Genomic DNA, 24,984 nt, shown 5'->3' on the forward strand with positions numbered 1-24,984 from the left:
ACCTCACACATTATACTTGTGATTTGTGTTAAGGCTATATGCTACCTCACTCATTATACTTGTGATTAGGCTATATGCTACTATGCTCATCATAACATTGATACGGCTCCAATTACACATACATTACGTGTTGGTCAAGTAAGATATTTTGTGTTAATATAAGCCAAATATTTTCCTAAACTTCATATACACGTATTCCAAGAATGTGGGTTGTGGCACTAGGGTGTTAAGATATTAATTGATGTGGACCAAAATCAACATTGAAGTATGGATACGAAACTGAAACAAATCTTGAGCTTATATTCATTAAAACCAAATATTAATGTAAGAGAAAAAGTCAACAATTTTCAACTTCTCTACAGATTTTATTGAAAACAGATCAAAACAATGTGAACAATGAAACAGATTCAATTATATTCTAAAACTATAAACAGCTTCAATTATCAGTATGAAGCTCTTTAACCCTTATGAAATAGCAAAACAGAGTGTAAAAGAAAAAAAAACAATGTAACTGACAAGATCTGGTGTTCATCCAGAATCTAAGACAATAATATCTATAAATAAAATGCATTTAATAAATAACAAAGGACGGAGTTGTTCATATTCTCCCAAACAAAGGATTATTATTGGGTTTTGACATCTAGATATGGAAAGGAATTATATGATTGATAAAATTATATGGGAAAGGCAGATACTAAAATAAACCAATGATTGTGCAACTGGTTAAATGTTGCCAGAATATTGTGTTTATGGAGCAATAAGCTTAAAGATCAAGAGTGAAATTTAAATAAAATCTACTAGTATGTCAAACATGTAATACTTTTGTAATGTATGATGATTTTAAGAAAAGCAAACTTTCATACACTAAAATGTAAGACTGATGTATTGGTATATCACAAAGTAATGTTTATGCAGGTATGAAAACAAATCAGAAATAGCCATGGGCAATTTTTATGAAATATTCAGATCAACATGACCAGGGTAAACATGTTTAGCAAGGTATTCACCACGGAGATATATTTTGATTTTCAGAAATCTTCAGAGATCATTAAGATGTTTCATTCAATCCTGGTTAAATATCTGTTACTTTGCTTCATATTTATATAATCCCCTAACTATATTACAGGCACAATATGTAATTCAGTGAGGGTCATACTGAATTCAATATGAAAGTATTTGCCTTATATAAGGGTCATACTGAACTCTAATGAAAGTATATGCCCTAAATAAGGGACATTCTGTACTCTGTATGAAAATAAGAAAGATTTAACACCAAATTTATACATGTTATCTACTGATATATTCTTGACATGTTTTTGTATGCCACCACTGTACAAGCATCAAGTAAAGCTGTATTAAAAAACAACATAATAGTGGATGCAATTGACACTATACACATGTAATATACTGTATGTGTGACACATCAATAAGATCAAGTGCCATCATGTATATTGTACGTGGAATGTTTCTGTGTCAAACATAATTGTAGTTTATCAATATGAAATATGACCAAGATCATTGGTCAACTTATCTCAGATACAATCGCACAAAGGGTCACTCTCATTCAGAACTAGCACACAATAATTCAATTGGATTTACTTTATAATCATCAAAACTTTTGCCTTTGCATTTTTTTAATGATTACAAGTTGTGAATTCATAACAATGAAAAGAATCAAATAAAAGCACCAGTAACAATACTAAGATATTGAATAAGATTAAAGACTGGAGGGGGAACATTAAAGCTATGGGTTTATACAATCTATATTATCAAATATACGTCATTCATGAATAGAAAAGGCCAGGACAGGAAAACAATTAATTTTCAAACAATATGACAAAGTAAATCAGAACATAACAAACCATACCAGAATTTCACAAAAGTGTAGGTATCGCCTATATGTCCAAGCAAGTTTAATTTGGCCATGAGGAAAAGCAATCTTAAGCATGCATTTTGTGGAATGTAGAACTGTATTCATTTTGATGCTGATCAAACTTTTCAGATGCAGTTCTTATGTGGAGACCAATTTCTAATTTAGTACCGGCGACTTTAAAATTATTCCTGTCCTTGTTATTAGAGAAAACATCCAAACAAATAGTTTTGTTTGTTAAAACCTCTTTTGTATTGAAAAAAACCTTGATCTTTGACCTTCAGAATTAAAAAAGCACATTTATTAGGAACTAAAGCATGAAATTGGGAGTTCATAACATGACCTGTCTTATCTTATAAGGAAACCCTTCTCCATTTATAATACACGAACTTGACCTTAACACTTTTAATATGAAAAGCAATAGCATGCAAACACTTCTAAGCACTATATGAAATTTGAGAACAGTTTGTTAAGTGGTACTGAAATTATTGTGCAAAATCTAATTTTCTATTAAAGTTTCTGTGACACTGACCTTTGACCTCCAGACTTGCTGACAACCAACAGAAATTTATACCGGTATTTACATATGTAAATTATCTTGCATTTCTTGAAATGTACATCAGGAAGAAATATGCTTAAAGAACCATCAGTAACTCTGATAACAATGTGCAGGTTATTTGATATATGACAGTATAAATTACCTCTGTAGTATCTGTTACATAGGGTTTCTCTTACCTACCAGCATATAATTGTGTTAAAACTTTTATCTTTGATTTTACAGTTCAGCAAGGAAATGCCAAGTGGGTAAAAACAAATGTTCAGTTATTTACTGTAAACAAAACAATCCCAGAATAAACTATCATATTCTGTAAGACAAAACAATGAAACATTGAGTAGATATTACCTCCTCAAACATATTATTCAAAGCATTCTTGTGTATTTTTTCATCTACTTTTTCTATTTCAAACATTCTTAGAATAAAAGAATTCTTAAAATTTACAAAGACTATTTTGGCAATCAACAAACCAACCGCTCTTCAAGCTAGCACCTATATTTAGCCATGTATAAAAAAACTCATAAGAATATGAAATTTTAGCAGTGTATTTTGAGACTAATTTTTCCTATTGTGTTTTAGTTGCATTAAAATCCAGCGACAGAGGCCTATAGGTACATCTCTAGAGAAAAGCAGCACATGAGTACTGAAAACCACAGCTTGGACATTTAGAGTAGCCTTGTTGTGGGAGATGGAGAGAGGCAGGAAGCAGGTCACTTCAGCGTCTACACTATCTTTGAACATAACCTCCTTTTCAGGTGCCTGTAACAACAATGTAGCAATGGATTAAACTCAGCAACATGTAACTCAAACCTGAAAATAGAGGACACCTGAAGAGGTACATTGGAACCAGATCAGGAGAAACATAGGTTTTATCTAGGATATACATAATTTACATCTGAGGAGACACAAAGGTGATATGTGTGGAAACACAAAGTGATATCTGAGGAGACACAAAGGTGATATCTGTGGAAACACAAAGGTGATATCTGTGGAGACACAAAGGTGATATGTGTGGAAACACAAAGGTGATATGTGTTGAGACACAAAGGTGATATGTGTGGAAACACAAAGGTGATATCTGAGGAGACACAAAGGTGATATGTGTGGAAACACAAAGGTGATATCTACCCACAACTTAGGACATCGGGGAACCTACAGATCAAGTTGGAGAAATATGCTTCAAGTACCTCTCCAGAAACGCCAATAAGAAACCTTAACTGTCGAAATCTGTTATGCCTGTCTGTCTGCCTTTTTGTTTCGCTTATCAGTGTCAAAATAACTAAACTTCACATTACCCAAAGGGACATCTAGACAAAGGACAGCTATGAAGAACTTCACAACAACAAAAGATATTGACCTGCAATGCCCCAGGGATGCTTGTGGCAAAATATGATTAGTCTACTATTTAAAAAAAAAAAAATATTAAAAAATGTGGAAAAAATGAACACATGGAGCACTACAACCGAAAAGTTGAACCCAGAAATATGATGGACAACGGTCAAAGAGACAAAAAAGGACAATGGACACTGCAACACAACATAAACACACTTGACCCTTCAGATCATGGGAGTTAAAAATTCTAGCAAATATGTAATATAAAGCCTATGGAATTGGCTTTAGTTTGAACATACTGCTTACCAAAATGACATCAATTTTTTTTTTTTTCTATTTGGATTTTCTCCTCATCACTTACCACATTGTGACAGGTTTTGGTTATAGGGGATCCAGAGGTATTTATAATAAAAGCTGTAGATCCAGGATTAGTTTGGTTGATGACTTCCATCTCTCGACACAAAGTAGACATTGCTTCTTCCTGTAGGGAAAAAAACATATCCATGACATGAACTATTACAACTGAAAAAAATTTGTTAGCATTTGTAAGTGTTACAGTGATTCAACCATCATTAACAAAATAACTCACTGGCTTTTGGTCCATTGTACAAAACTCATCCATGTTAAGAGTTTCAACTCCAATAGTTGCACCCATCAGCACGCCATCAACATCAACATCATGTTTACCTGAAAAAGTAATGAATTTTTTATGTGTAAAGTTTTCTTAAAAAACAAATATCAATTAAATTATTAGTTCCTTACACAAGTATCTTTTTCTTTATTAAAAACATACAATTAATGGACACTTGGTTTGAAACCTGAACAAGAGTATGAGAAAAGGATCTTAAAACCCACCACTACACGATCTTCATTACTTCTTTATCACTTAAATATTTTCCCTTCTTTTTTCTTCCTCCTCCAATTTGCTCTGAACTATAATATGTCTTATTGAAAAGTGAATTAACAATTAGAAAACTACCCTCTCAAAATCTAAGATGGTTTTAGCTAAATCCTCCAATGCTTTCCGAGAACAAGAGGCTCATGGGCCTTAATTGTCATCTGACCTAAATACACAGAGAACGCAGGTTCTCGTAAAATATACCCATGGAAGTTTTCTTCAAAATTTCATTGATATTGGTTGAAGGATTTTCCAAAAAAGTCGAAAAAAGTTAAAAGAATGCGACTAATGACTAAAGGTGACTGCAATAGGTCACCTAACTTCATGTAATCTGAAAAGTAGACAGACAGACTCTAGACAACAGCTATGGTTATGGCATAAGCTCACTGGTCCTTTGGACAAGTTCAGCTATCTAACTTTTACTGTCAAAATTATCAGTCCTGAAATCAGGTTTACAAAATCCTAAACGACCAAAGGGAACCTACTTATAAAATTCAAAAATTATCCCTTCTGTACTTTTTTTCGAGAAATAGCAACAAAAAGGACAGATGACAGACTGCAGAGAAAAGGCAATTTGAACATCCTATGTTCATCAGATAATCGTGGGAATAAAGCTTACAAGCATTGAAGAAAACGTAGTATGTTATTTCACATTGCAAATTTTGAGATAGAAGCAAGAGATTTCAGACACATACTGAAATTGAAGAGCATGAGAGTTCTGGAATTTCCTAGTACTGAATAGCTGTGGTCAGCAAAGAAGTTACACAGGTTTGATAGAATGTCGTCTAACTCCTTGTCATGGATATCCACATATACCAGTCTTTCTGATGACTTGAAGTACTCAACAAACCCCTTGATTGCATTGTCAAAATTTGAAGCTCTGGTCTGAAAACCAAAGAAAACAAGGTATTATCCTCCATGCCAAGTTTTAACAAACAAACAAACACATATCGGTATATATATATATAGAATCTAGTAATATAGACGGTATAGTCCAATATTGGTACCTGGTCCAAACAAACAAATGTTTGTTGGATACATATTACTGGAATAGATATATGATCAATGAAGTAATAAGGACAGGGCAGACAAATGAATTGTCAAATTTTTTAGGTAACCTGCCCCTTTATCAAGACACAAATATTTTTTGCCTGTTTGCATGGTAACACACAAAATTATGAACAGTAAAAACTCTTCCATAGCAAAAGGCACTATGAGAATGCTGTATTTATCATAAATGTTTTTGGAGTCTATACAACTGAAATTTGTAACTTGACCCATCAGTTTTCATGGTAACAGAGAAAGTATTTAAATGGAGACCTTTTCCATAGCAAAAGGCACTGCAAAAGTACATGCTTAATAACTATAATAAATAGTATGGTGGCAGTTCATAGATGACATCTTTATGATCTGGACGCACTCACATGAAGAACTTTTATCCTTCATAGGCCATCTCAACGAATTCCATCAGACCATCAAATTCACCAAAACACCGGACAGTCTTAATCTTCAATAAAGGCCAGAATTAAACATATTGCCAGGTAAAAAGATTGATACAGATATACCTATGAAGATAAAACCCAATAAACACATCAACTATATGAAATACAGTACCAAGGGTAATACAGTCACTGCCCTGAAACAGCACATACAACTTAAACACAGCCTGTTCAACAGCAAATATGAATGCCAAGTTTGTCTCAAATGTACTGCAGGATGGATGTAGCCAAGAAAAAAATCAAATCTACTCACCCTACTGAACCTGCAGATGAAACAACCCTACACAAAATACAATACCGTACCCCTAAGGAGGCAGCCCAAATCGCTGTTACCTAGACCCCACCAATTGAATCCACCAGTCGTACAAACTTTGATTTTGTCAAATTTAGAATAGTATCAGCTAAAATCAACCCAAAGAAGCATATTAAATGGGAACCTATTTGTATAAACACATTAGCAGAAGATTTATATCTCTCTGACTGGGAAGATGAAAGCGCTTACTTGAACATCTACAGTGACCACCTATATGTAAACAAATGCCAAACATCATCCATGAATGAGAGCTTCAATAGCGATTCCACAGATGTACAGGATGAACTTCTGATCACCCTTCAAAAAAACCTAACAATCAGTGTACAAAGTGTGTATGGGATCTTCTAGATAATGAATAAGAATGTTTTAACTATAGTAGTTGTTGCACATCAACTTTATTATGATGTCATAATGTACCGCACGTTCATACCTTAGATGTTTTTTCACAATAAAATTTTGTCCTGATGACGGCGCATCGCGGCCAAGACATGTAGACAATTTCATCACAAAGTCTTCATGTTGTTGAGTTTCCTTTTTATTTTATCAAGCTTATAATAACTGTTCAAAATTCTGAGTAGTTATTAGGAACAATTGCAGAGCTTTGGTCTGGAAGAACTGAAATTTTTCTGACCAAGAATTTGAAACATGGGGAGGAAGTAAGGTGATTTTTTTCCTTTTTTTTTCCAAAGACTACATTAATTAATTTCATGGGATTGAGTTAGTAAAATTACACTCCGCTGTGGGAATCCAATGGTACCTGGTAAAATCTCTTGGGAGACCTAAACTGGTGACAGACAAAGGTTCAGAGCCAATGCTCTTTGAACCACTTTGTCCAAAAGTGATGTAATACATATCAGCAGTTTTCTTCTTATCCTATACCTCTCAAAATTGTCGAGGACCTTGAGATACTGTTCATTGAATGCTTTACTTAAATTAGGGCCCCACAATCTACACCATTGGGGGTCCCTTTTATAAACCATACATCAAATACATACAGGGTCCCACAAATAAAAGAACCACATCAAGTCATTTGACATATCACACCATTCCAAAAGAACTAATAAATGTGAGATGTTACACCCTGCCAATTAAACTAATTGGATGTCACACCCACTCAAATGAACTTACAGACATTGGATGTCACACCCACTCAAATGAACTAACAGACATCAGTTGTCACATCCAGCCAAATGAACCAACAGACATAATACGTCACCTTGCCACGTGCAGTACCTACCTTTGTTCTAACAAAGCTGACTTCATCACTCTGACCACCTGTCGGCTGTGCTTTGTTTGGATCAGCTTCCTTGCCTGTGGTAGTCTTTGCTTCTATGTCTTGCTTCATTGCACATTGTTTCAAGTATTTCTTCATGACTTTATCCACCGGCATCGCCAAATGTAAGGCACAGGAGAATGAATACTGCACACAACAAATTCAAACATGTATATGGTACGGAGATGTATTATTCAGACTATTTTGAATTAAACCCAAGATTCTTAAATCAATCAGATGGGCAGATATATTTTTGAGGTCTGGTAGTGACATTGAATATGTCATGTATCATTTATATATTCATTTTGAAGGGGTCTTGTAAAGGCAGTCATATAACTCTGTGAAAATAAGAGGTAGAACAGGTAGCAAATGTTTGCTAATAGATCTGAATCTAATCTGAAGAATCTATAAACAAGTGACCCAAGGGCCCTGATTGCAAATAGGGATTAATTAAGACAAATTTTAACACCAGAAAAAGGGTAGTATTCCCCAAGTGATATGTTAAATTTTCCATACTGAACATAAACAAATTCTCCAACAAGAAAAATATACTGAAAAACATGGCGAAATTTCCCCAAAACAGAAAACTTTCCCCCAAACGGAGTTAATTCCTATATTTTTACTGAAGATATTTTCAAAACTTGCAAATGATGAAAATGAAATATCAATCCCACCTTAACATTGCCATATCTTATTCATGTAATCTTCATGTATGTCGTATATTTTAACTCTATCCGTTTTTTAAATTCTGACCAGAAGAGCTATAAAAAAATTTCTCAATTAACAACATTGGTCCATAACTTTCCCTTTTTCAACAATTGGTAATGTTCCCCACATTCTACAAAAACCTATGGCACATTTGTAGCTTACACAGATGACTTTGTCAGTTCATAAGGCCAATTTCTGCAAACTTGAAATGCTATTCTTCAAGCAGGCAACTACACAAATACCTTTGACCCCTGTTACCTTGAAAGTGGATCAAGGTCATTCATTCTAAGGGCCTTATTAGCCCTCTATCACAATATGATGCAGGTCCTATACCCTTTGGCACAAACGGATAAGCGACAGACAGGCAACAGATGGATGATGAACTGACATCACAACCAGGGCATCAGCTAATTTGCCCTTCTGACAGGATGGCTTAAAATTATCCAAATCAAACAAAGACTTTTCCTGGCCTCACTCTCGCAAGAAAATTTTGTCTTCTATAAATATGACTGGTAATCACTTGGTTGCATGCTGTTACAAGTATTTGTATTGGGAATATTTCTGCAGTGGAGATGGTGTACATCTATGACAGATGCTTGAACAATAGTTTAAGGTAAACGCTGTAAACAGCTGTTGATGATTCTCATTTCTACATAGTGCTATGGAACAAACATTATTCAAGCCCTTAGAGCAAGTCAAGGAAAAAAAACTTTAAACTTTGTATGACTTACCTTGGTTTCAAAGTACTTAAACTCATTGTTACAGTCCTTAATGAACAGATTCGAGGATAACAGTATCTTTTTATTAGGTATCAGATCCAACAGGTAACACTTTGATTTGTCTGCCTCATCCAATATCTTTGTAACCCTTTTCAAACATCTATCCAGTCTGACCAATTCAGGATTTGCCTGAAGAACAAGAGCACAAGTCAAGAGCAAGATGACGTTAGAGGCTGATCGTTTTCCATTATTCCTTTCTATTACTTGTACATGGCAAGTTTCCAACCTTCTATTTCGATATACATGTACATTGGATATTGATTTAAACACAACACAAATAATGTAACCCCTAGACCTTTAGAAGATGAAAATATTGAAGAATTTATGAAGACATTTTTCTTTCAATACACCCCTGTCACCTTGACAAATAATCAATGTTATTTATTCAAACACAATGCTACTGGTCAATATAATGATCCCCACAGCATCGTGTAGTCTTATTAATTAAGATTTAACAAAGTATCGGTTCTGTATGTGATTCATCCTGTTGGTTATTTATAAATTTCAGAATACAATGTACCAGGCATCGCAATCAAAAGATAAGAATGAAAACCTTCAGAACAGACGCACTTACATTGCAGGTATTTTTGTGATTGTAAAGTTATCAAAAAATATCCTCAGATATATGAAAACAAGAATTACACACAATTATACCAAGGTATTTCTCACATATCCCACTTCATCATATCATCAGGATTCAACAAGAATATACAAAGAGAGAATTTACGCTTAATGTAGAGCTAAATAGAAAAATTTCAACATGGCAAAGTTAATCAACAAATTCATATAACGGTAAACCGTAGGTGAAATTCAGAATCTGAAATATGTGGTGGGATGGCCATTTAAGTATATTCCAGGTATGTTTATGACGGCTTAATTAGTACTTGGAGAGAAGTTAAGCTTAGTACAAAGCTACAGATAACTTGAACGTCACATGGCAAAATTAATTCAAAGTCCAAGTAATATTTAACTGTAAGTGAAAACCAGTATCTGAAATATGTATTGGGATGATCCTATATAGATATAAATAAATTCCTAGTTTGGTTATGATAGCCCAAATACATAGAAAGAAATCAAGTTCAACACGGAGCATAACAAAAAATATCAACATTGTCTAATTAAATAACAGAAAATATTAACATTGTCTAATTAAATAACAGAAAATATCAACATTGTCTAATTAAATAACAGAAAATATTAACATTGTCTAATTAAATAACAGAAAATATTAACATTGTCTAATTAAATAACAGAAAATATCAACATTGTCTAATTAAATAACAGAAAATATTAACATTGTCTAATTAAATAACAGAAAATATTAACATTAACAGAAAATATTAACATTGTCTAATTAAATAACAGAAAATATTAACATCGTCTAATTAAATAACAGAAAATATTCAGAAAATATTAACATTGTCTTATTAATTAACAAAGTCCAATTAACAGTAAACAGTATATGAAAATCATGATATGAAAAATGTGTTGGGAAAATCATATATATATATATTTCAGGTTCTGGAGCTCTAAAACCTTGAGAGAAAGAAGATCAACTTGAGGCATTTTAAACAAATACCTTACTATGCCTCTAGTTCAAATAAAAATGGTTTGTTTCAGTTGCCTCCCTTGATCATAAAATTCTCACTGATGAATATACCCTTTTTATAGAATCATTACGGATCCCCTTGAGTTTACTGACCTTGTACAAATCTATTTCATCAAATGACAGCATCAACTACTTCAAGTTCTATTCCTTTCACAGAAATATGATGTGTGTAATTGGGAATTTTTTGTGAAAAAATTACTTAGTCCAGCTAAGTTTCTCACCCAGGATGGATACAGATGTCATAGCAGCTGATAACAAGAGACCCAAGGGGCCTGCATCACTCACATGGCTAAATTAGCTATTCAGTCCTTTACAAAAACTTTCAAATGTGACCAAAAATTTCAGAAATACATAACTTGTGTTGTGGTCAAAAATGAAGTCAGATTCACCATTCATTAAAAATTGCTTCAGACCACACTATCCTTGTACAAAGGAAGGATTTTTAAGAACTTGCATTTTCCTTATTGAACCGAACAGCTATGATGTCAGACTCATGGTTGATACAAAATGAGGTACCTTTCAACTAGGTATGCTTCAGGCCAAATCTAGACAGAATCAAAACATACCCACTAAAGAAGGATTTTAGAGAATTCCCTCTACTTCTGTTACTTGGTCTCGCCATAACTGCCTAAGAGGGCCCAGACCCACCATTTTTAAAAAAATAGACTCCATTGACCCAAGATGCTTCTGATCAAACTGGGACAGAATCCTGATATTTCTACAGTAGGGGTAGGATTTTAAGGAATTTGCTCCATTCCCCCTATAGGGCCCCCTCTGATCCCAGTGGATCAAGATAGACCATTTATACACAACTGATTCCCCGTCGCCCAAAAACGCTTCAGACCAAATTTTAGAAAAATCCACTTATTTCTACAGAAGGAGGAATCAAAGAACTTGCTAAATATCACCTTTTGGACCCCACATCTCAGATCCTTGGGAGCCGAAAACCAATATTTGGTTTCCCTATCCCCAAGATGCTTTTTACTAAATTTGGTCAACATCTGTTCAGTTGTTCATGATAAGGAACAATTTTGAATAAAAAATTGATGGACCACAGATGATGATGGACAAGTAGCTAAATATTAAGATTAAAAGAGCTTTCAAAACAATAAAGATTAAGAGATCTTTCAAAAACAATAAAGATTATTAGAGCTATCAAAACAATCAAGATTAAGAGAGCTTTCAACAAATATGAATTAAATTCGAGTTTACTGAGTTTACTATTTTTATACTTCAGGTTTGTCCTAAAATTATATCAATCTAAATCCTTACCTTGATCATTTTATAAACACTGGCAAATGTCTTTGGTTCTTCTGGTTCTAGCTCTTCCTTGAGACCTTCCAATAAAATGGATTCTGCATTCAATATTTCAAATCCAAAAATTTGTGACAAATCACTGAGGATCTTTCCTTTTCTGCTCCCTGGTCCACCTGCCAAATATAAACAGAAACAATAATTATGTAATCAAACAAAAATATATTCTCAATAACCCTGATCTCTCCAGACCAGCTACAAAATATAACCAAAATACCAAAGAACTTTATCAACAAAGACATGCATGGAACTGCCAAGAAAGTTGTTTCAACTGCAAAAACTGAATTTGCTGATTTTGCATGTGACAAATTGACTTTCATTCCACTCTATTACTTTCTTGTGACTATTGGTGTACAAAAACATTTGATAGATAGTAGTTTTTTGTGTTGGTTTAGAGAACTACAAATTATTCTAGACCTGTTGAATAAAGGCAAGTGACACAAGAAAAGCAGAAGATTATAACAAGGCCATTTTGGAACATTTTCTTCAGGTTGGTAATGTCAATAGAATAGAAGTTCTTATGAAGGTAACCGTGTAGTCATCAAAATGTCACACTCAAATCTTCTACTGGTTGTGTTATAAGAACTTTTATTCTATCATAACAGGGTCAACGAGAAGCCTAATGGGCCTGTATGACTTAACTACTTTCTTTTTGTGGTCAGGTATGTTTTTTTTTTATTATAGTAGTCGTGACTTATTATTTGTCACAAAGATCACATCAAAATATCATGGATAATTAAACATGCATGATTTTCTCTTTTTGTCCTTATTAAGAATAGGGTTGGGGATATCAACAGTTCCATTGTTACCATCTAAGAGTTAATTCTTCCACAGGCAGAGAGCAACCATAACAAGAGCAGCAAAAACTATGTTTGTCTGTTCCTGTATAGATGGTATATTGTTATAGGGTAGGGATCACAACTGTTTACATGTAATGACTCATGGATTAAGTCCTCTGGACCAGGGCTGATCCCAGTTTCTCAATTTTCTGGTCTCTTCATGTCCAGTAAGAAAGTGTATAAGAGTAAAATTGGTCCTGATTGATCTTAACCACTTCCATTTCATAACCCATAGATCATGTCCCCAAAATTATGGCTATCATCGGCCAAAAATGCTTCAAACCACATTTGACTGGCATCTATTCAGTAATTATAGATAAAGATATTTTAAAAATTTGACATTGGATAAGACACCTTCACTGAAACAAGAGTTTACAGATCTATATAAACACATGTTCTTCAGAAGATTTCAAATTAGTAACAGGGAGTTCCAACTTAGAGCCCTGTCTAAATTTTATGATCTGAAGAAGTTACTCCAACATGCAATAAATTTGTCATAATTCTCTAAAACGTTGGTGTACTCTGAACTATCTATGCCTTTTTCTCCAATTTTGGGAACATGCTGGATGATCACATGGATTTGCTGTACATATTTCCTGTCTACAACTGCTGTATGATTACATATTGCCAACATTTAAGGGAATTGGTACATAAAATGGGGATCACAAAAGGGTCCTGTCAATAGTCCATGTTATCAGAGAGATGGAGGAGTTATCAAGACTGACATAAGAATACCTAATAGCTGTCCTTCAACATTATAATGACGTTATTGATTTGTTATTGTACCAGCTATGTGTTAATAGAGGAAAAAGATGATGAGGTGAAGGGGGAGAAAGGATTCCTTGGTAAGACTATGGATCAGAAGGTGACTGCATTTTGGCATACTTATGACCAGATAATGGTAAAACTCAGTAATAAGGACCATGTATCCTTCAACAAGTTCCTATTCATCAGTAAAATGCTGTCACACACTATGTATGATACTACCATTGTTTATCTGCTTACCATTCATTACTTGTAGGTTAGAAATATATTTTGAGCATGGTAAACACTATCTTGATGTGTATGATACTACCATTGTTTATCTGCTTACCATTCATTACTTGTAGGTTAGAAATATATTTTGGGCATGGTAAACACTATCTTGATGTGTATGATACTACCATTGTTTATCTGCTTACCATTCATTACTTGTAGGTTAGAAACATATTTTGGGCATGGTAAACACTATCTTGATGTGTTAAGTCTGTGTGAGTTTTTTTTTTTTATTTAATCTCTTTATTGTCATCATTGTGTGAATGATTGCATACGCTCGTTCCACTACAACTACCATTGTTTATACATCATTACTTGTAGGTGAAATATATATGGAACGATACTACCATTGTTTATCTGCTTACCATTATATGCTGAAATATATGAGCATGGTAAACACTATCTTGATGTGTATGATACTACCATTGATTTGTTCATGCATAATTTGATCAAGGACTTGCAGTATTACGACTAATGCCAACATACTAGCATGCTATACAAAACTCATGACTTATCTGATGAACATATTGACATACACTGTCTAAATCATCAATATGTGACAGGCCTGTTACATTTCAAAGTTAGCACTACCCAAATTTACCTGGAAATTCGATCTATGCATTTATTTTCTATGTTAAATGCATTGACTGTAACTAAAACTGACACAACTACCACTAAAGGCACACAATATGATGACAATAATATCACAACAAATTTCATCAATGTAGTGAAGAACAAAGATTCTTTTATCACACTACAATGGCAAACATCATCTACACAGTGTAATCAATATACAGAGGTTACATATATACAAGGATTACCAGCCAGATGCTTGTATAATATTCGATAATAGTTCTTTTATCCTTACTTGCTTGAAGTTTATGCAGTTTTGAAACTTTTTTCTGCATTCCTCTATCCTATGATATCTTCATTTGATCATGCCCAGATGTGACCAGCAGAAATTCTCGCATGTACATCAGTTATATCATGCTAACTGATAGCTAGATGTCTTCACTGCATATCGTTCAGAAAATGTGTATGCAATTACTAGGATCGAGCCTTAACCGAATGATAACAAAAGAACATCTAATTTCAAATTCATTGTCAATACATACTGATTTAAACACAGAGCCTGATAATAATTGAATTACTGACGTCAGACATGAGGTAATCAATGTGGTAACTGGTGAATTATAATGGAACCTAATAATTCAGTCAAACAATTCAACACTATCAATATTAGCAATGTCTTGTTATATGGACAATGTCCAGAGTTGGGTTACATAAAGCTCTCTACGTAAGAGAAAAGGAGGTTCATAGGTTTATCAGAATTATACTCACAAATGTCCTAAGCTTAGGTTCATCAGAATTATACTCACAAATATACTAAGCTTAGGTACATCAGAATTATACTCACAAATATTCTAAGCTTAGGTACATCAGAATTATACTCACAAATATCCTAAGCTTAGGTTCATCAGAATTATACTCACAAATATTCTTAGCTTCATTTTACATTTCTTCTAGCAAAAATATTTGATATCTGATTGCATGTCTAAACATGGATATGCCATATATAATCAAAAGAAAATACCTTATTTAACATAAACTGAAGGAAATTTATCTTGATTTATTAAAGATTTAACTCTATTTCCCCTATTGGGCAAAACATACAACTCCAAAGGGGTTGTCCATGCTACTGACCTTCCCTCTATATGAAATTTAATTCCCTTTAATCCCGGCCGGAGGATGCTAATGAGAAAATTTGATAAAATAAATTCCTAATCAAAAGACAAAAGACAAAAATTTTTGAAAAAAATTATTTCTAATCAAAAGTTAGTTGGGTTCTAAAGAAATTTAGAAATTTAATGACATTCCCATTTACCCAGGGTGCTCTGGAGGTAATTTGATAAAATTCTTCATCAAAAGTCAGAAGGGTTCCCAAGAAATTTAGAAATTTACAAATAATAACCCCCTTATACCAGAATGCTCCTTAGGAAATTTGATATCTGATTTGATTAAATATCCCAACCCAACTCCTTCCTCCAAAGGATTGCTCCAGACCTAGCCTTGTTTGGTAAATTCCCGTTAGGTCTAAATTATCTGCTTCTATGAGGACTAGATTCTTGTTATCTTTTAACCAAAGGATTATCTAGACAAAAATCTGTTTATCTAGGAAAAATATACTAAATATGTTATTACCTCTTTTTTCTATATTGAGCTCTGTCTTAAGCCCCTCTTCATCAAAAGATCCTATACAATGCATGCTGGCACTCTTGACCAGTAGCCCTTAGGCAAAGTGTTTGTGAACACAAAAGGTAGCTGGTGATGAAGTTAAAAATCCGGCTTACTCCCATTTCGCCTTAGCTGTCAATTTCATGGTAAAAAATTATTCCCATTTCGCCTTAGTGCCAAAACCAGGTAGGAAGGAGTCAGCTAAGGCAAAATGGAACCTTGTATATACAAAATAAGGAAGCCAAGTAATTAATTTAATAATGTTTATTTAGCTATATACTAGTATTCTTTTTGCAATGTCATCAATACAAACATAACTAACATTATAGATATATGTCTGAGTGACGGCATTATGGGAAGCACATTCGAAATCAAGGCTAACTGTGCTCAGTGAGAGGTTCAGGTTGGGTCTAACAGCAATGCCTTTCAGAAGCGTGAATAATCTGTTGTAGGTGTTAGTATCTCTCTTCAGCAGTAATGAATACACAAGTGGAAACATAACAGTACCAACAAAAGCATGGATGGTGAAGATACTGTCAAACATCTGTAGGGCTGTATAAAAGGTTCCATCGCAGTAGACCATCTCGGCAGAGCATAGATGTACTAGGTTCTCGTCAGTTGTGAATATCAGTATTTTGTCGTTGTCTCCATCATTTGCTTGTACTTAATCCACTGGTGGTCTGGGTAAATTTACCTTCAAGTTGTACCTCTGGTCTGGTGTTCGGAATTGGCGGTAGTGTCTTCTTTTGCTACGATAGAATGACGACTTCTTGGCATCAAATGTTGGAAGTTTAGAGGCAATCTCTATACTCTGGGCATCCCATGGAGTAGTTCGGAGTTTGGATATTTCTTCATCATAGAGGGCTGGTAGTGGATGAAGTTCGGTTTTAACTCTCGTTCGTACATTGTTCATAATCTTCTTGCATCCTACTGCTGCTCGGTCTGGAAGATGATTGTGAACCTGGCCTATCTTTATGGGTATGTCATCTCGAGTGCATAATGTAGCTTTGCAGTTTTTCTCGGTACACTTCCATGATATCCATGTGTCCCTCTTGTTGTTATGGCGATATATAAAGCCATTCCATACAAGATGTCTACCACCCCTGTTAGTCTCTAAAAAGACTACATGTAGCGTAACTCCTGCCATGTTGATTGTGAAACTGATACTTTAGCATACTGTCAAAGGTCTTTTATAGATAACATGTAAGCTGAGATGAGGAGTTATTCCAAGATGAATCTCTGTAAGTCTAGTGTTATTCCAAGCTGTTACTGCTAGGGTGAACAGGATTCTTATACGTAAGCTGAAATGAGGAGTTAGTCCATGCTGTTACTTCTAGGGTGAACAGATCATTCAGTCTGTAAAAATCTACTATGAATATTTTTGTATACATATGTCCCCAAGAAAAACTATCTAAAACTATAAGTAAAAATATAAGCTGCTTATAAACATACATTTCAATGAAAAACTAGGTTTTTAAAATAAGATTTGTTCCTTCTTTGAATTATAAAAAAAAAGAGAAATAAAACCAATATTTATTTAAATATATTTAATTGATTTAGTATTAAAATGTACAAGTTCCAAAATGTAGTTATTTTTACAAAATGTAGTTCCAATACAACATTATTATTATTTCTTTCAATGTGAAAAATGTACATGTTCCAATACAACATGTAATTATTTTTATTTCTTTCAATGTGAAAAATGTACATGTTCCAATACAACATGTAGTTATTTTTATTTCTTTCAATGTGAAAAATGTACATGTTCCAATACAAAATGCAGTTATTTTTATTTCTTCATATATATTTTATATATTATATATATCTTAAATCTATGAGGCCTTTGGTCAATCATGATTAAGATTTAACTGTAGTATGAGTTATTGTTAAAACAACAACTGTTGCAGGTAATTGGCTTGTTTATCTTTCTACACTTTTCCTAAATTCCCACTTTGCCTTAGCCCAATTCCCATTTTGCCTTAGCACATTTCCACCTGTTTTATACCAAAATATGTAACTAAGGCGAAATGGGAACACACCAAAAATCCTACAAGCACACTTAAGGATGATACTGAACATGTTTTCAGAAGCTCACTCTATTTAATTCATCAGGTGTTAAGAAATAGGCTCAAACCCAAAGTCAAACGTCTAAAATCAAAACGGCTGCTTGAGCTCAAGGTAATATTGAATATGTATTTAAGCTCAAAATAATGGCATGCACAGTACAATTTCAGTCCGTATTGAATGTGTTCATTAACTTTTATAATTCCTTTGGCAGTTCTTGAGAAATAGCAATAAGAAACTTAAAATTGATAAAGAGATTAATAGTTGATGAACCACTGATGAAAGTGCAATTTGAAATGCTCAACATCCCATGAATGATGTGATAGCTGGCTAAAAGTGCAATATGGAGAAAAAGACCAGGTGTTCTGGAAGGGTATAAGCATCTTTTGCTTCATCGATGATATCCGCCATGTAAATCTTGGTCAATGCAAATAAGTAATGTCATATAACCCAATGAAAATAAGGTTTGCAACAATAAAATAACCATGCATACTTACTAGCATTAAATAATCAAACATCTTTAAATATTCTACAAGAAAATATGTATTTACCAAGAACATCATTATGATTACCTATAACATTCTTCATAATCTTCATCAACTTTCATTTTATGCCCAGTGAGTTTATCTGTCAGTTGTTCATATCTTTCATGCCATGGAAATTTTGATATTGGGAATATGCTCTTGAATATCAAATGAACTGCTACATGTCAACACTATAGGTTGGAGAAGAAGGCTTGTTATAATCTAGAAATGCAAAATTGGCAATAAAGAAATTGAAATTGTTATGCTTATCATTTTGTTAGTTGCATATGAAAAGCTATATTTGCTGATTTCATTGTAGGACAAGATCAAGGTAAGCTGCTAATGTAGAAAAGTCTGTATCCTCAATTTCTTAATTCTGGTGAGTTTATGTAATGGATTCTGTCAATAAATTTCTTGTTATTGAAAGACAAGACTTCATCATTATATCTAAAAGTGAAAATGAAGAACATTGTTTTCTGTTTTAATAAGCTCTTTGACAAATTCAGCCTAGTATGAAAACAAATTCAGTGCAGAAAAAGGATGAGTTTGTTCCCATAACAGTTGTCTGTTGGAAGATAACTAAAAGATGTTTCTTCTAAGATCCATATATATATATGCTTGTATCATGGTTGTCTACATGTACGTAGTTTAGTACATCAGGAGTCTCTATTCTGGTCATAAAGCTAAGTCCATTATTTACCATAGGAACTTTGTCAGTGCAATTATTTCATGCATGGTAAAATCAATATTGTCTTCCTCTGCTAATGGAACCATCCAAAATTATCTCTAGAAAAGTCATAATTAAAAGTACCAAGGATAGTATACATAACAAAACCCTTTATGAAGCAGTACAATGTTAACCTTAATAGTAATTTATCCTTTGCTAATACTAAACAGTATTGGAGGATATTATAGACTTGGTATATACAGACATTAAGATTTTTAGGTAATGAATTATCAATTTCAAAGAGGAATCATGTGTGAATCGATTATTACAATCAATATTATGTACTTTCAGGATTGGAAAAAAACATACAAGACACAACAGCAAGGTAAATTCTTACAGAGACATCTTAATGTGGATTGACCCTTCTGTGACATTACTCTTTCCAGAGTCCAGTAATCTGTTTTGCTTTATATGATGCGCTATTTATATCCAGATTTGAAGAATAGAGTTATTTCTGTTTTCTTTGAACAGCATATTAATGTTGGATTATAGATCAAATTTGTGAAATGGATTTAAGCACTGGTACCAAAAAGCCAACCTGATATTAGGCAATGTTTGTACTTTTTGAAACGAAAATAAGGTGTACTGTTGTAAAATCGAGTGGTGTAAATGAGTAATAAGTCATTAATATATTAAAATACTGTCAGGCAGATGCATCAACAGGTATACATAGGAACATCTGTTTTGCTCTGGAATCACTGTATTTAAACTACAATGTCATTTAACAACACTACCAGTAGTATAATTGATCATAATTATTATCATTAGGGTGAGGTATGCTTTTTATTTGATTATCTTACCAGGTAATGTATTTATGCCAAAGTCTTAATAGAAATTGAAAAAATGGATAATTATCTAATAAAAGCTGAAAAAAAGGAAAAAACAGGGGTTTTGAAGAAATTTTTTTCAGCAAGAGACCAGATTTAACAACTATATCAACAGCTATTTTTCAATTACCAAAACATATAACATTTTTGGGACAGTTATGTACTATATACTATGCATTTCAATGACATTTATGCAAGATGTATATATATTTAATATGTTTTATAATAGAATTAACTGAACAAAATGTTCCATTCCTTAAAATGGCAAAATCTGGATCAGTAGTTAATGAGTATGTATCTATATGTGACCCTGGTAGTAAACGTAATGTGGTGATTATGAGTTTGATGTGTTTATTATGGTATTTTTTCCCATAAAATCTGAAGAGATGGACTACCTTAAGTGTAATTAGGGATAAGAATCCATCAGTCCATAATAGGGTATCTTAATTAAAGAAAGCTTCACATCAACAAAATAATTCAATACTTTCCGATCATGCACAACAGGGTCATGGTTTAGCTAGAATGATTCACTAGTATACAACATTTTGAAACATACTACTGTATATGTAAACAAGTACCTCCAGAATAATTCAGTATGCTTGCTCCAACCAGTTCCTTATAACAGAATGTAAATAAAGCTACAAATCCTCAATATCATTCAGAATCATTCTTTATGCTACCAACAGAGAAAATATGTGATGTATTTATCAAAGGTAAATAAACGTTTATTGCTTTACAGACAATAAGCCTTTCCACCTTTGTTAAAATCAATGAACAAACTTAAATCAACACTTCTTTACGAAAACTAGAGAAATGAATTCAAAGTAATTTAAATCAGGTTTATAATACAATATAGAAATTTGTTATTGTGTTAATGCTAAGTCTGCAATCACAAAATTTTCAATTTTCTTTGACCGTTATTTGTATTTGTATGAGGACAAAGACTTGAAAAAACTATCAGGCTAGATGTGAACTTATTTACCCTAGTTCCTAGCAGCTGTTAAATAGTGACTGCGTCATATTTTGGCAACAAGATTCAATCAGTTCAGTACTAAGATCAAAGTGTTAACCACTCACTCAGTGCCTTCTCTGTATGACTTCATAAATGCTACAGCACTATCATAAAAGAAGTTGGTCAGTGTCGCTTGTGTAGAATGTAATTAAACATGGTCTTATTATCATGACATTCACCTGATTCCTGTCAGGACACTTGGCATCTACTGCTTTTCACAGTTATTCTGTTACACTATAATATATACAATGTTTATCCTATATGTATTTAACAGCTGTGTGTATGAATTTGAAAAATAAAGACATTTCTTAGACATAGGATGGCGTTTCTCATTGTTCTTTAATTTTGGGAAAATAAAACACTTATTATCTACTTAATGTTACTTTTAATTAGTTTCAAGTACAGGAACTGTTGTTTCTCTCTTAACCAGACTTAATATTGAATTCCAGTGTAGGTCTGTCACTTTCTAATGTCCCTGTATTGATTTCAACTCTATAATTGCAAAGTAGCTCTTGATTTTTCCACGCCTTATTAAGTCTGTTCTTGAAGTTGTTGGTGTTTGGTGCAGTGACCGTATTTTCTGGAAGATTATTCCATATTCTCAACACTCTCAAAGAAAAAAGTGGTGTCTTTTGCTTGATTTGCCTTCTATGGAAATATTTTCTGGGAGTTGGTCCTTGGAGCTGTTCCTGGCTGTGACACTATTCCAAGGTTTGAGGATATTATTATCTAGGGGAAACAACCTTTTTGGCTGTTAAACAGGACAAAAAACCATCACTGATCATTATATTGAAATTGGATATATAAAAAGGGGATAATTTTATGCTTCCTGTCAGAACAACGAAGTGGTAGATTGCACGAGTTTTGCAGAATAGTAAGGTAAAATGATTTTCTCAATAAATTAAAAGTGAAAACTATATACCGCAGTCTGCCTTTAATGGTATTCAACAAGAAAACTGTCAATTTTCTATTTGTTAACACATTCAAGTCCCTACATGTAAATGAATTCAAAAGGAAGAGGAAATTAAAACTAATTCTACAGAAAAAAATATTTTGTTTGGAGATTCTACAGGATTTAAATACTGCAGAAGAAAACATTTTTGTGAGAGAATCTACAGAACTACAGCTGATCTAGGTCAACCATTTGGATCTCAAACTTGTTTAAAAGATTCAAACACATTTAACTCATGGTACTTTAAAAACATGTCAAGGCCATGCATTTGAATAGCATTTTAGTCATTTATCCTAGCTACTGGCCAAATTCAATTACCCTGAACCTTGCTCTTAATTGTTTGTCTTGATTGTCATGGTTTGACTGTGCAAGTCTTCTTAAGACCATATTTGAATCCTACGATGTTCTGACTTTGAAATGAGGTCATCCATTTGAACAATTAATATGATGGTAATTTGTTTAACTTAAAAATTTGACACCTGTGATTAGAGATGGGCTACTGATCAATCATTTAGATAGACATGTTTTAAACTATTTAATACATTTGACCTCTATCCACTGTGAATGTGGGTCTATTTCATCATTTGAAAACTATATGAAATATATGATAAAACATGATTTACAAACATTATATTTTTAGAAGTAAACTTCAAAATGACATATATATTACATTATGCCTGGAAAAGCACATGATGTAATTCAAAATGCTTCTCTGTGTAGATGGTGTATTGTTAATTAAGACTCAAAACTGAGACAGAGAATGCAAGTGTTCTCAGTAGAAAAATTCAAATTCACATTGAAGTTGAAAAGCAACAAAATCAGAGTGAAGATACAATTCTTTCACCAAAAACCAGATACAAAACAAAAGGTCCAATGGGACTTTGCATAAGGGTCAAGGCCATATCTTTTCACAAAGTTTGTCAAGCGTCATCTTAAGAACCTATCAGCGAAATTCCATGCCTCTGCATCTTTTATTAAGTCATAGGAAATTGGTTAATGGTTTTAACAAATTTGACCCCTGTGACCTTGAATTGGGGTTAAGGTCATTTCTTTTTGCACACTTTGTCAGACTTCATCCTCTAAACTTTTCAGCAAAATAACATGTTTCTGCACTGTTTAGTTAGTCAGAAGTTGTTTTAAGGTTATAACAAATTAAATCCCTGTGACCTTGTATAAAGTTCAAGGTTATTTCTTTTCACAAAAAGGAAAATTTATCTGGGCAATTATAATGAATTTCACAGGATAATGACCAAATGTCACAGCCCCCATGAAATGTGTTATACTTTTTTATACACTGACCATTCGATTTTATCAATGAATCACATGATTCATTCAAGCATGTTTCTGCCCTGGTATCATTATTCTAGCCAGGAACATATATTACAGAAGTCTACAGTAACTGATCATGATACACATTGTTACTATTGACATCAGGTCATTAAGTGAAAAAATAATATGCCACTGTATCTTCCTTGAATTAATTTTCAAGAACCATAAAAAGCAATGTAAGCCAAACACTCAAGTTCACTACTGAATGTCATTAGTAAAAGAAAAAAACTTAAATGTAAGATGAACTGTAGTATTGTAAACTGTAATTAAGGCTTTTCTGTTGGGGTTTTTTTTTTTTTTTATGGTTGAAATTTCAATGATTTTACAACAGCATTGATGCTTAATGGAGAATACAGTACTTTTTCATTTTTCACATTAGGTATAAAAGAGAATAACACATTTTAATCATCTTTAATGTTCTATTTGTCAATGGTTTGTTTATTTCATCTTTTATGACAGCAAAAAAGGAGACTCGTAAATAACTATTACAGTATTAATTTCCATCCACTGAGTTTGTTTCCGTGTAAAAAATGATTTGGAGGTTCTTAATCAGAGTGTTAGAAGCTGTTACATAAATATATGCAGTCTCCTCTGCTCCTAGACAACGCAATAACAACATAGGATAAAATTCTGTATGAACGCAGCATTTACTGGTAGGCTTAATATCGTAAGCTACGAAACAAGCGTCTGTAGTCGGTATTAATCAATAATGTTAAAATAATTTTGGGACATACTTACGAAATCTCTCTATCTCTCTCTCTCTCACTCTGTATAAGATATAACAACGACCACTTACCAAATACAACTATCAAGACTGGACCTGGATCTCTCCTCATCGTCACCTTTTTTCCAGCCTCCACAACAACAGGATTACCTCCGAAAATCGAAAGTTTTCGGACATTTGCTTGCCCTGCTTGCGGTGTGCTTCCACCACATCCCATATTTTTGACTAAAACGAATTTTTTCTTCCAGTATAAATTTCAGGTTAAAATTAAATACCACTCACGAAAAAAATATCGACTGCTACCAGATTTTGCTTATGCGCATATAGGTTGGCGCAATTGAGTAGTTTAGGAAACCGTATGAAAAAATTCCGGATTTCTTTTAGTTCATATAATATATAAAAGTTCGTTCATAATCATTTAACATTCAAACTATTTTCAAGTAAAATTAATTTTGTAAATTTCACATCGTTTGAAATTATGTTACAATTAAAATATACAACTTTTCTTGAGAGGAAGTAGATGGTTCCATTTTTAGATTTTACCATTGGTCACGTGAGCAACAAA

The 24,984-nt window shown here is 33.2% G+C and overlaps 1 protein-coding gene across 1 annotated transcript; it reads right to left on the reverse strand.

Moving 5' to 3' along the window:
* Positions 1-357: 357 nt before the first annotated feature.
* On the reverse strand, positions 358-24,712 carry LOC132548353 (uncharacterized). Its single transcript, XM_060212209.1, has 8 exons — positions 24,492-24,712; positions 12,110-12,267; positions 9,181-9,357; positions 7,706-7,888; positions 5,352-5,541; positions 4,348-4,445; positions 4,120-4,239; positions 358-3,185 (listed from the first exon to the last, which is right to left on the reverse strand). Exons 1-8 carry the CDS (start codon positions 24,634-24,636, stop codon positions 2,982-2,984), a joined length of 1,275 nt encoding a protein of 424 aa, XP_060068192.1. The 5' UTR covers positions 24,637-24,712; the 3' UTR covers positions 358-2,981.
* Between the last annotated feature and the right edge of the window lie 272 nt (positions 24,713-24,984).

Source organism: Ylistrum balloti, unplaced genomic scaffold (assembly GCF_031769215.1).
Source record: "Ylistrum balloti isolate Yb309-2 unplaced genomic scaffold, AGI_CSIRO_Ybal_v1 Utg370010, whole genome shotgun sequence".
In the NCBI taxonomy this organism is placed as follows: domain Eukaryota; kingdom Metazoa; phylum Mollusca; class Bivalvia; order Pectinida; family Pectinidae; genus Ylistrum; species Ylistrum balloti.

Bases quoted from the DNA above. Each gene is read 5' to 3' on its own strand.
- LOC132548353 (XM_060212209.1), bottom strand. From the start codon at position 24,636: ATGGGATGTGGTGGAAGCACACCGCAAGCAGGGCAAGCAAATGTCCGA. The intron at 12,268-24,491 runs GTAAGTGGTCGT...TATATTTGGCAG, and splicing joins AGTCTTGATAGTTGTATTTG to GTGGACCAGGGAGCAGAAAA. The intron at 5,542-7,705 runs GTAGGTACTGCA...TTTGGTTTTCAG, and splicing joins TCAGCTTTGTTAGAACAAAG to ACCAGAGCTTCAAATTTTGA.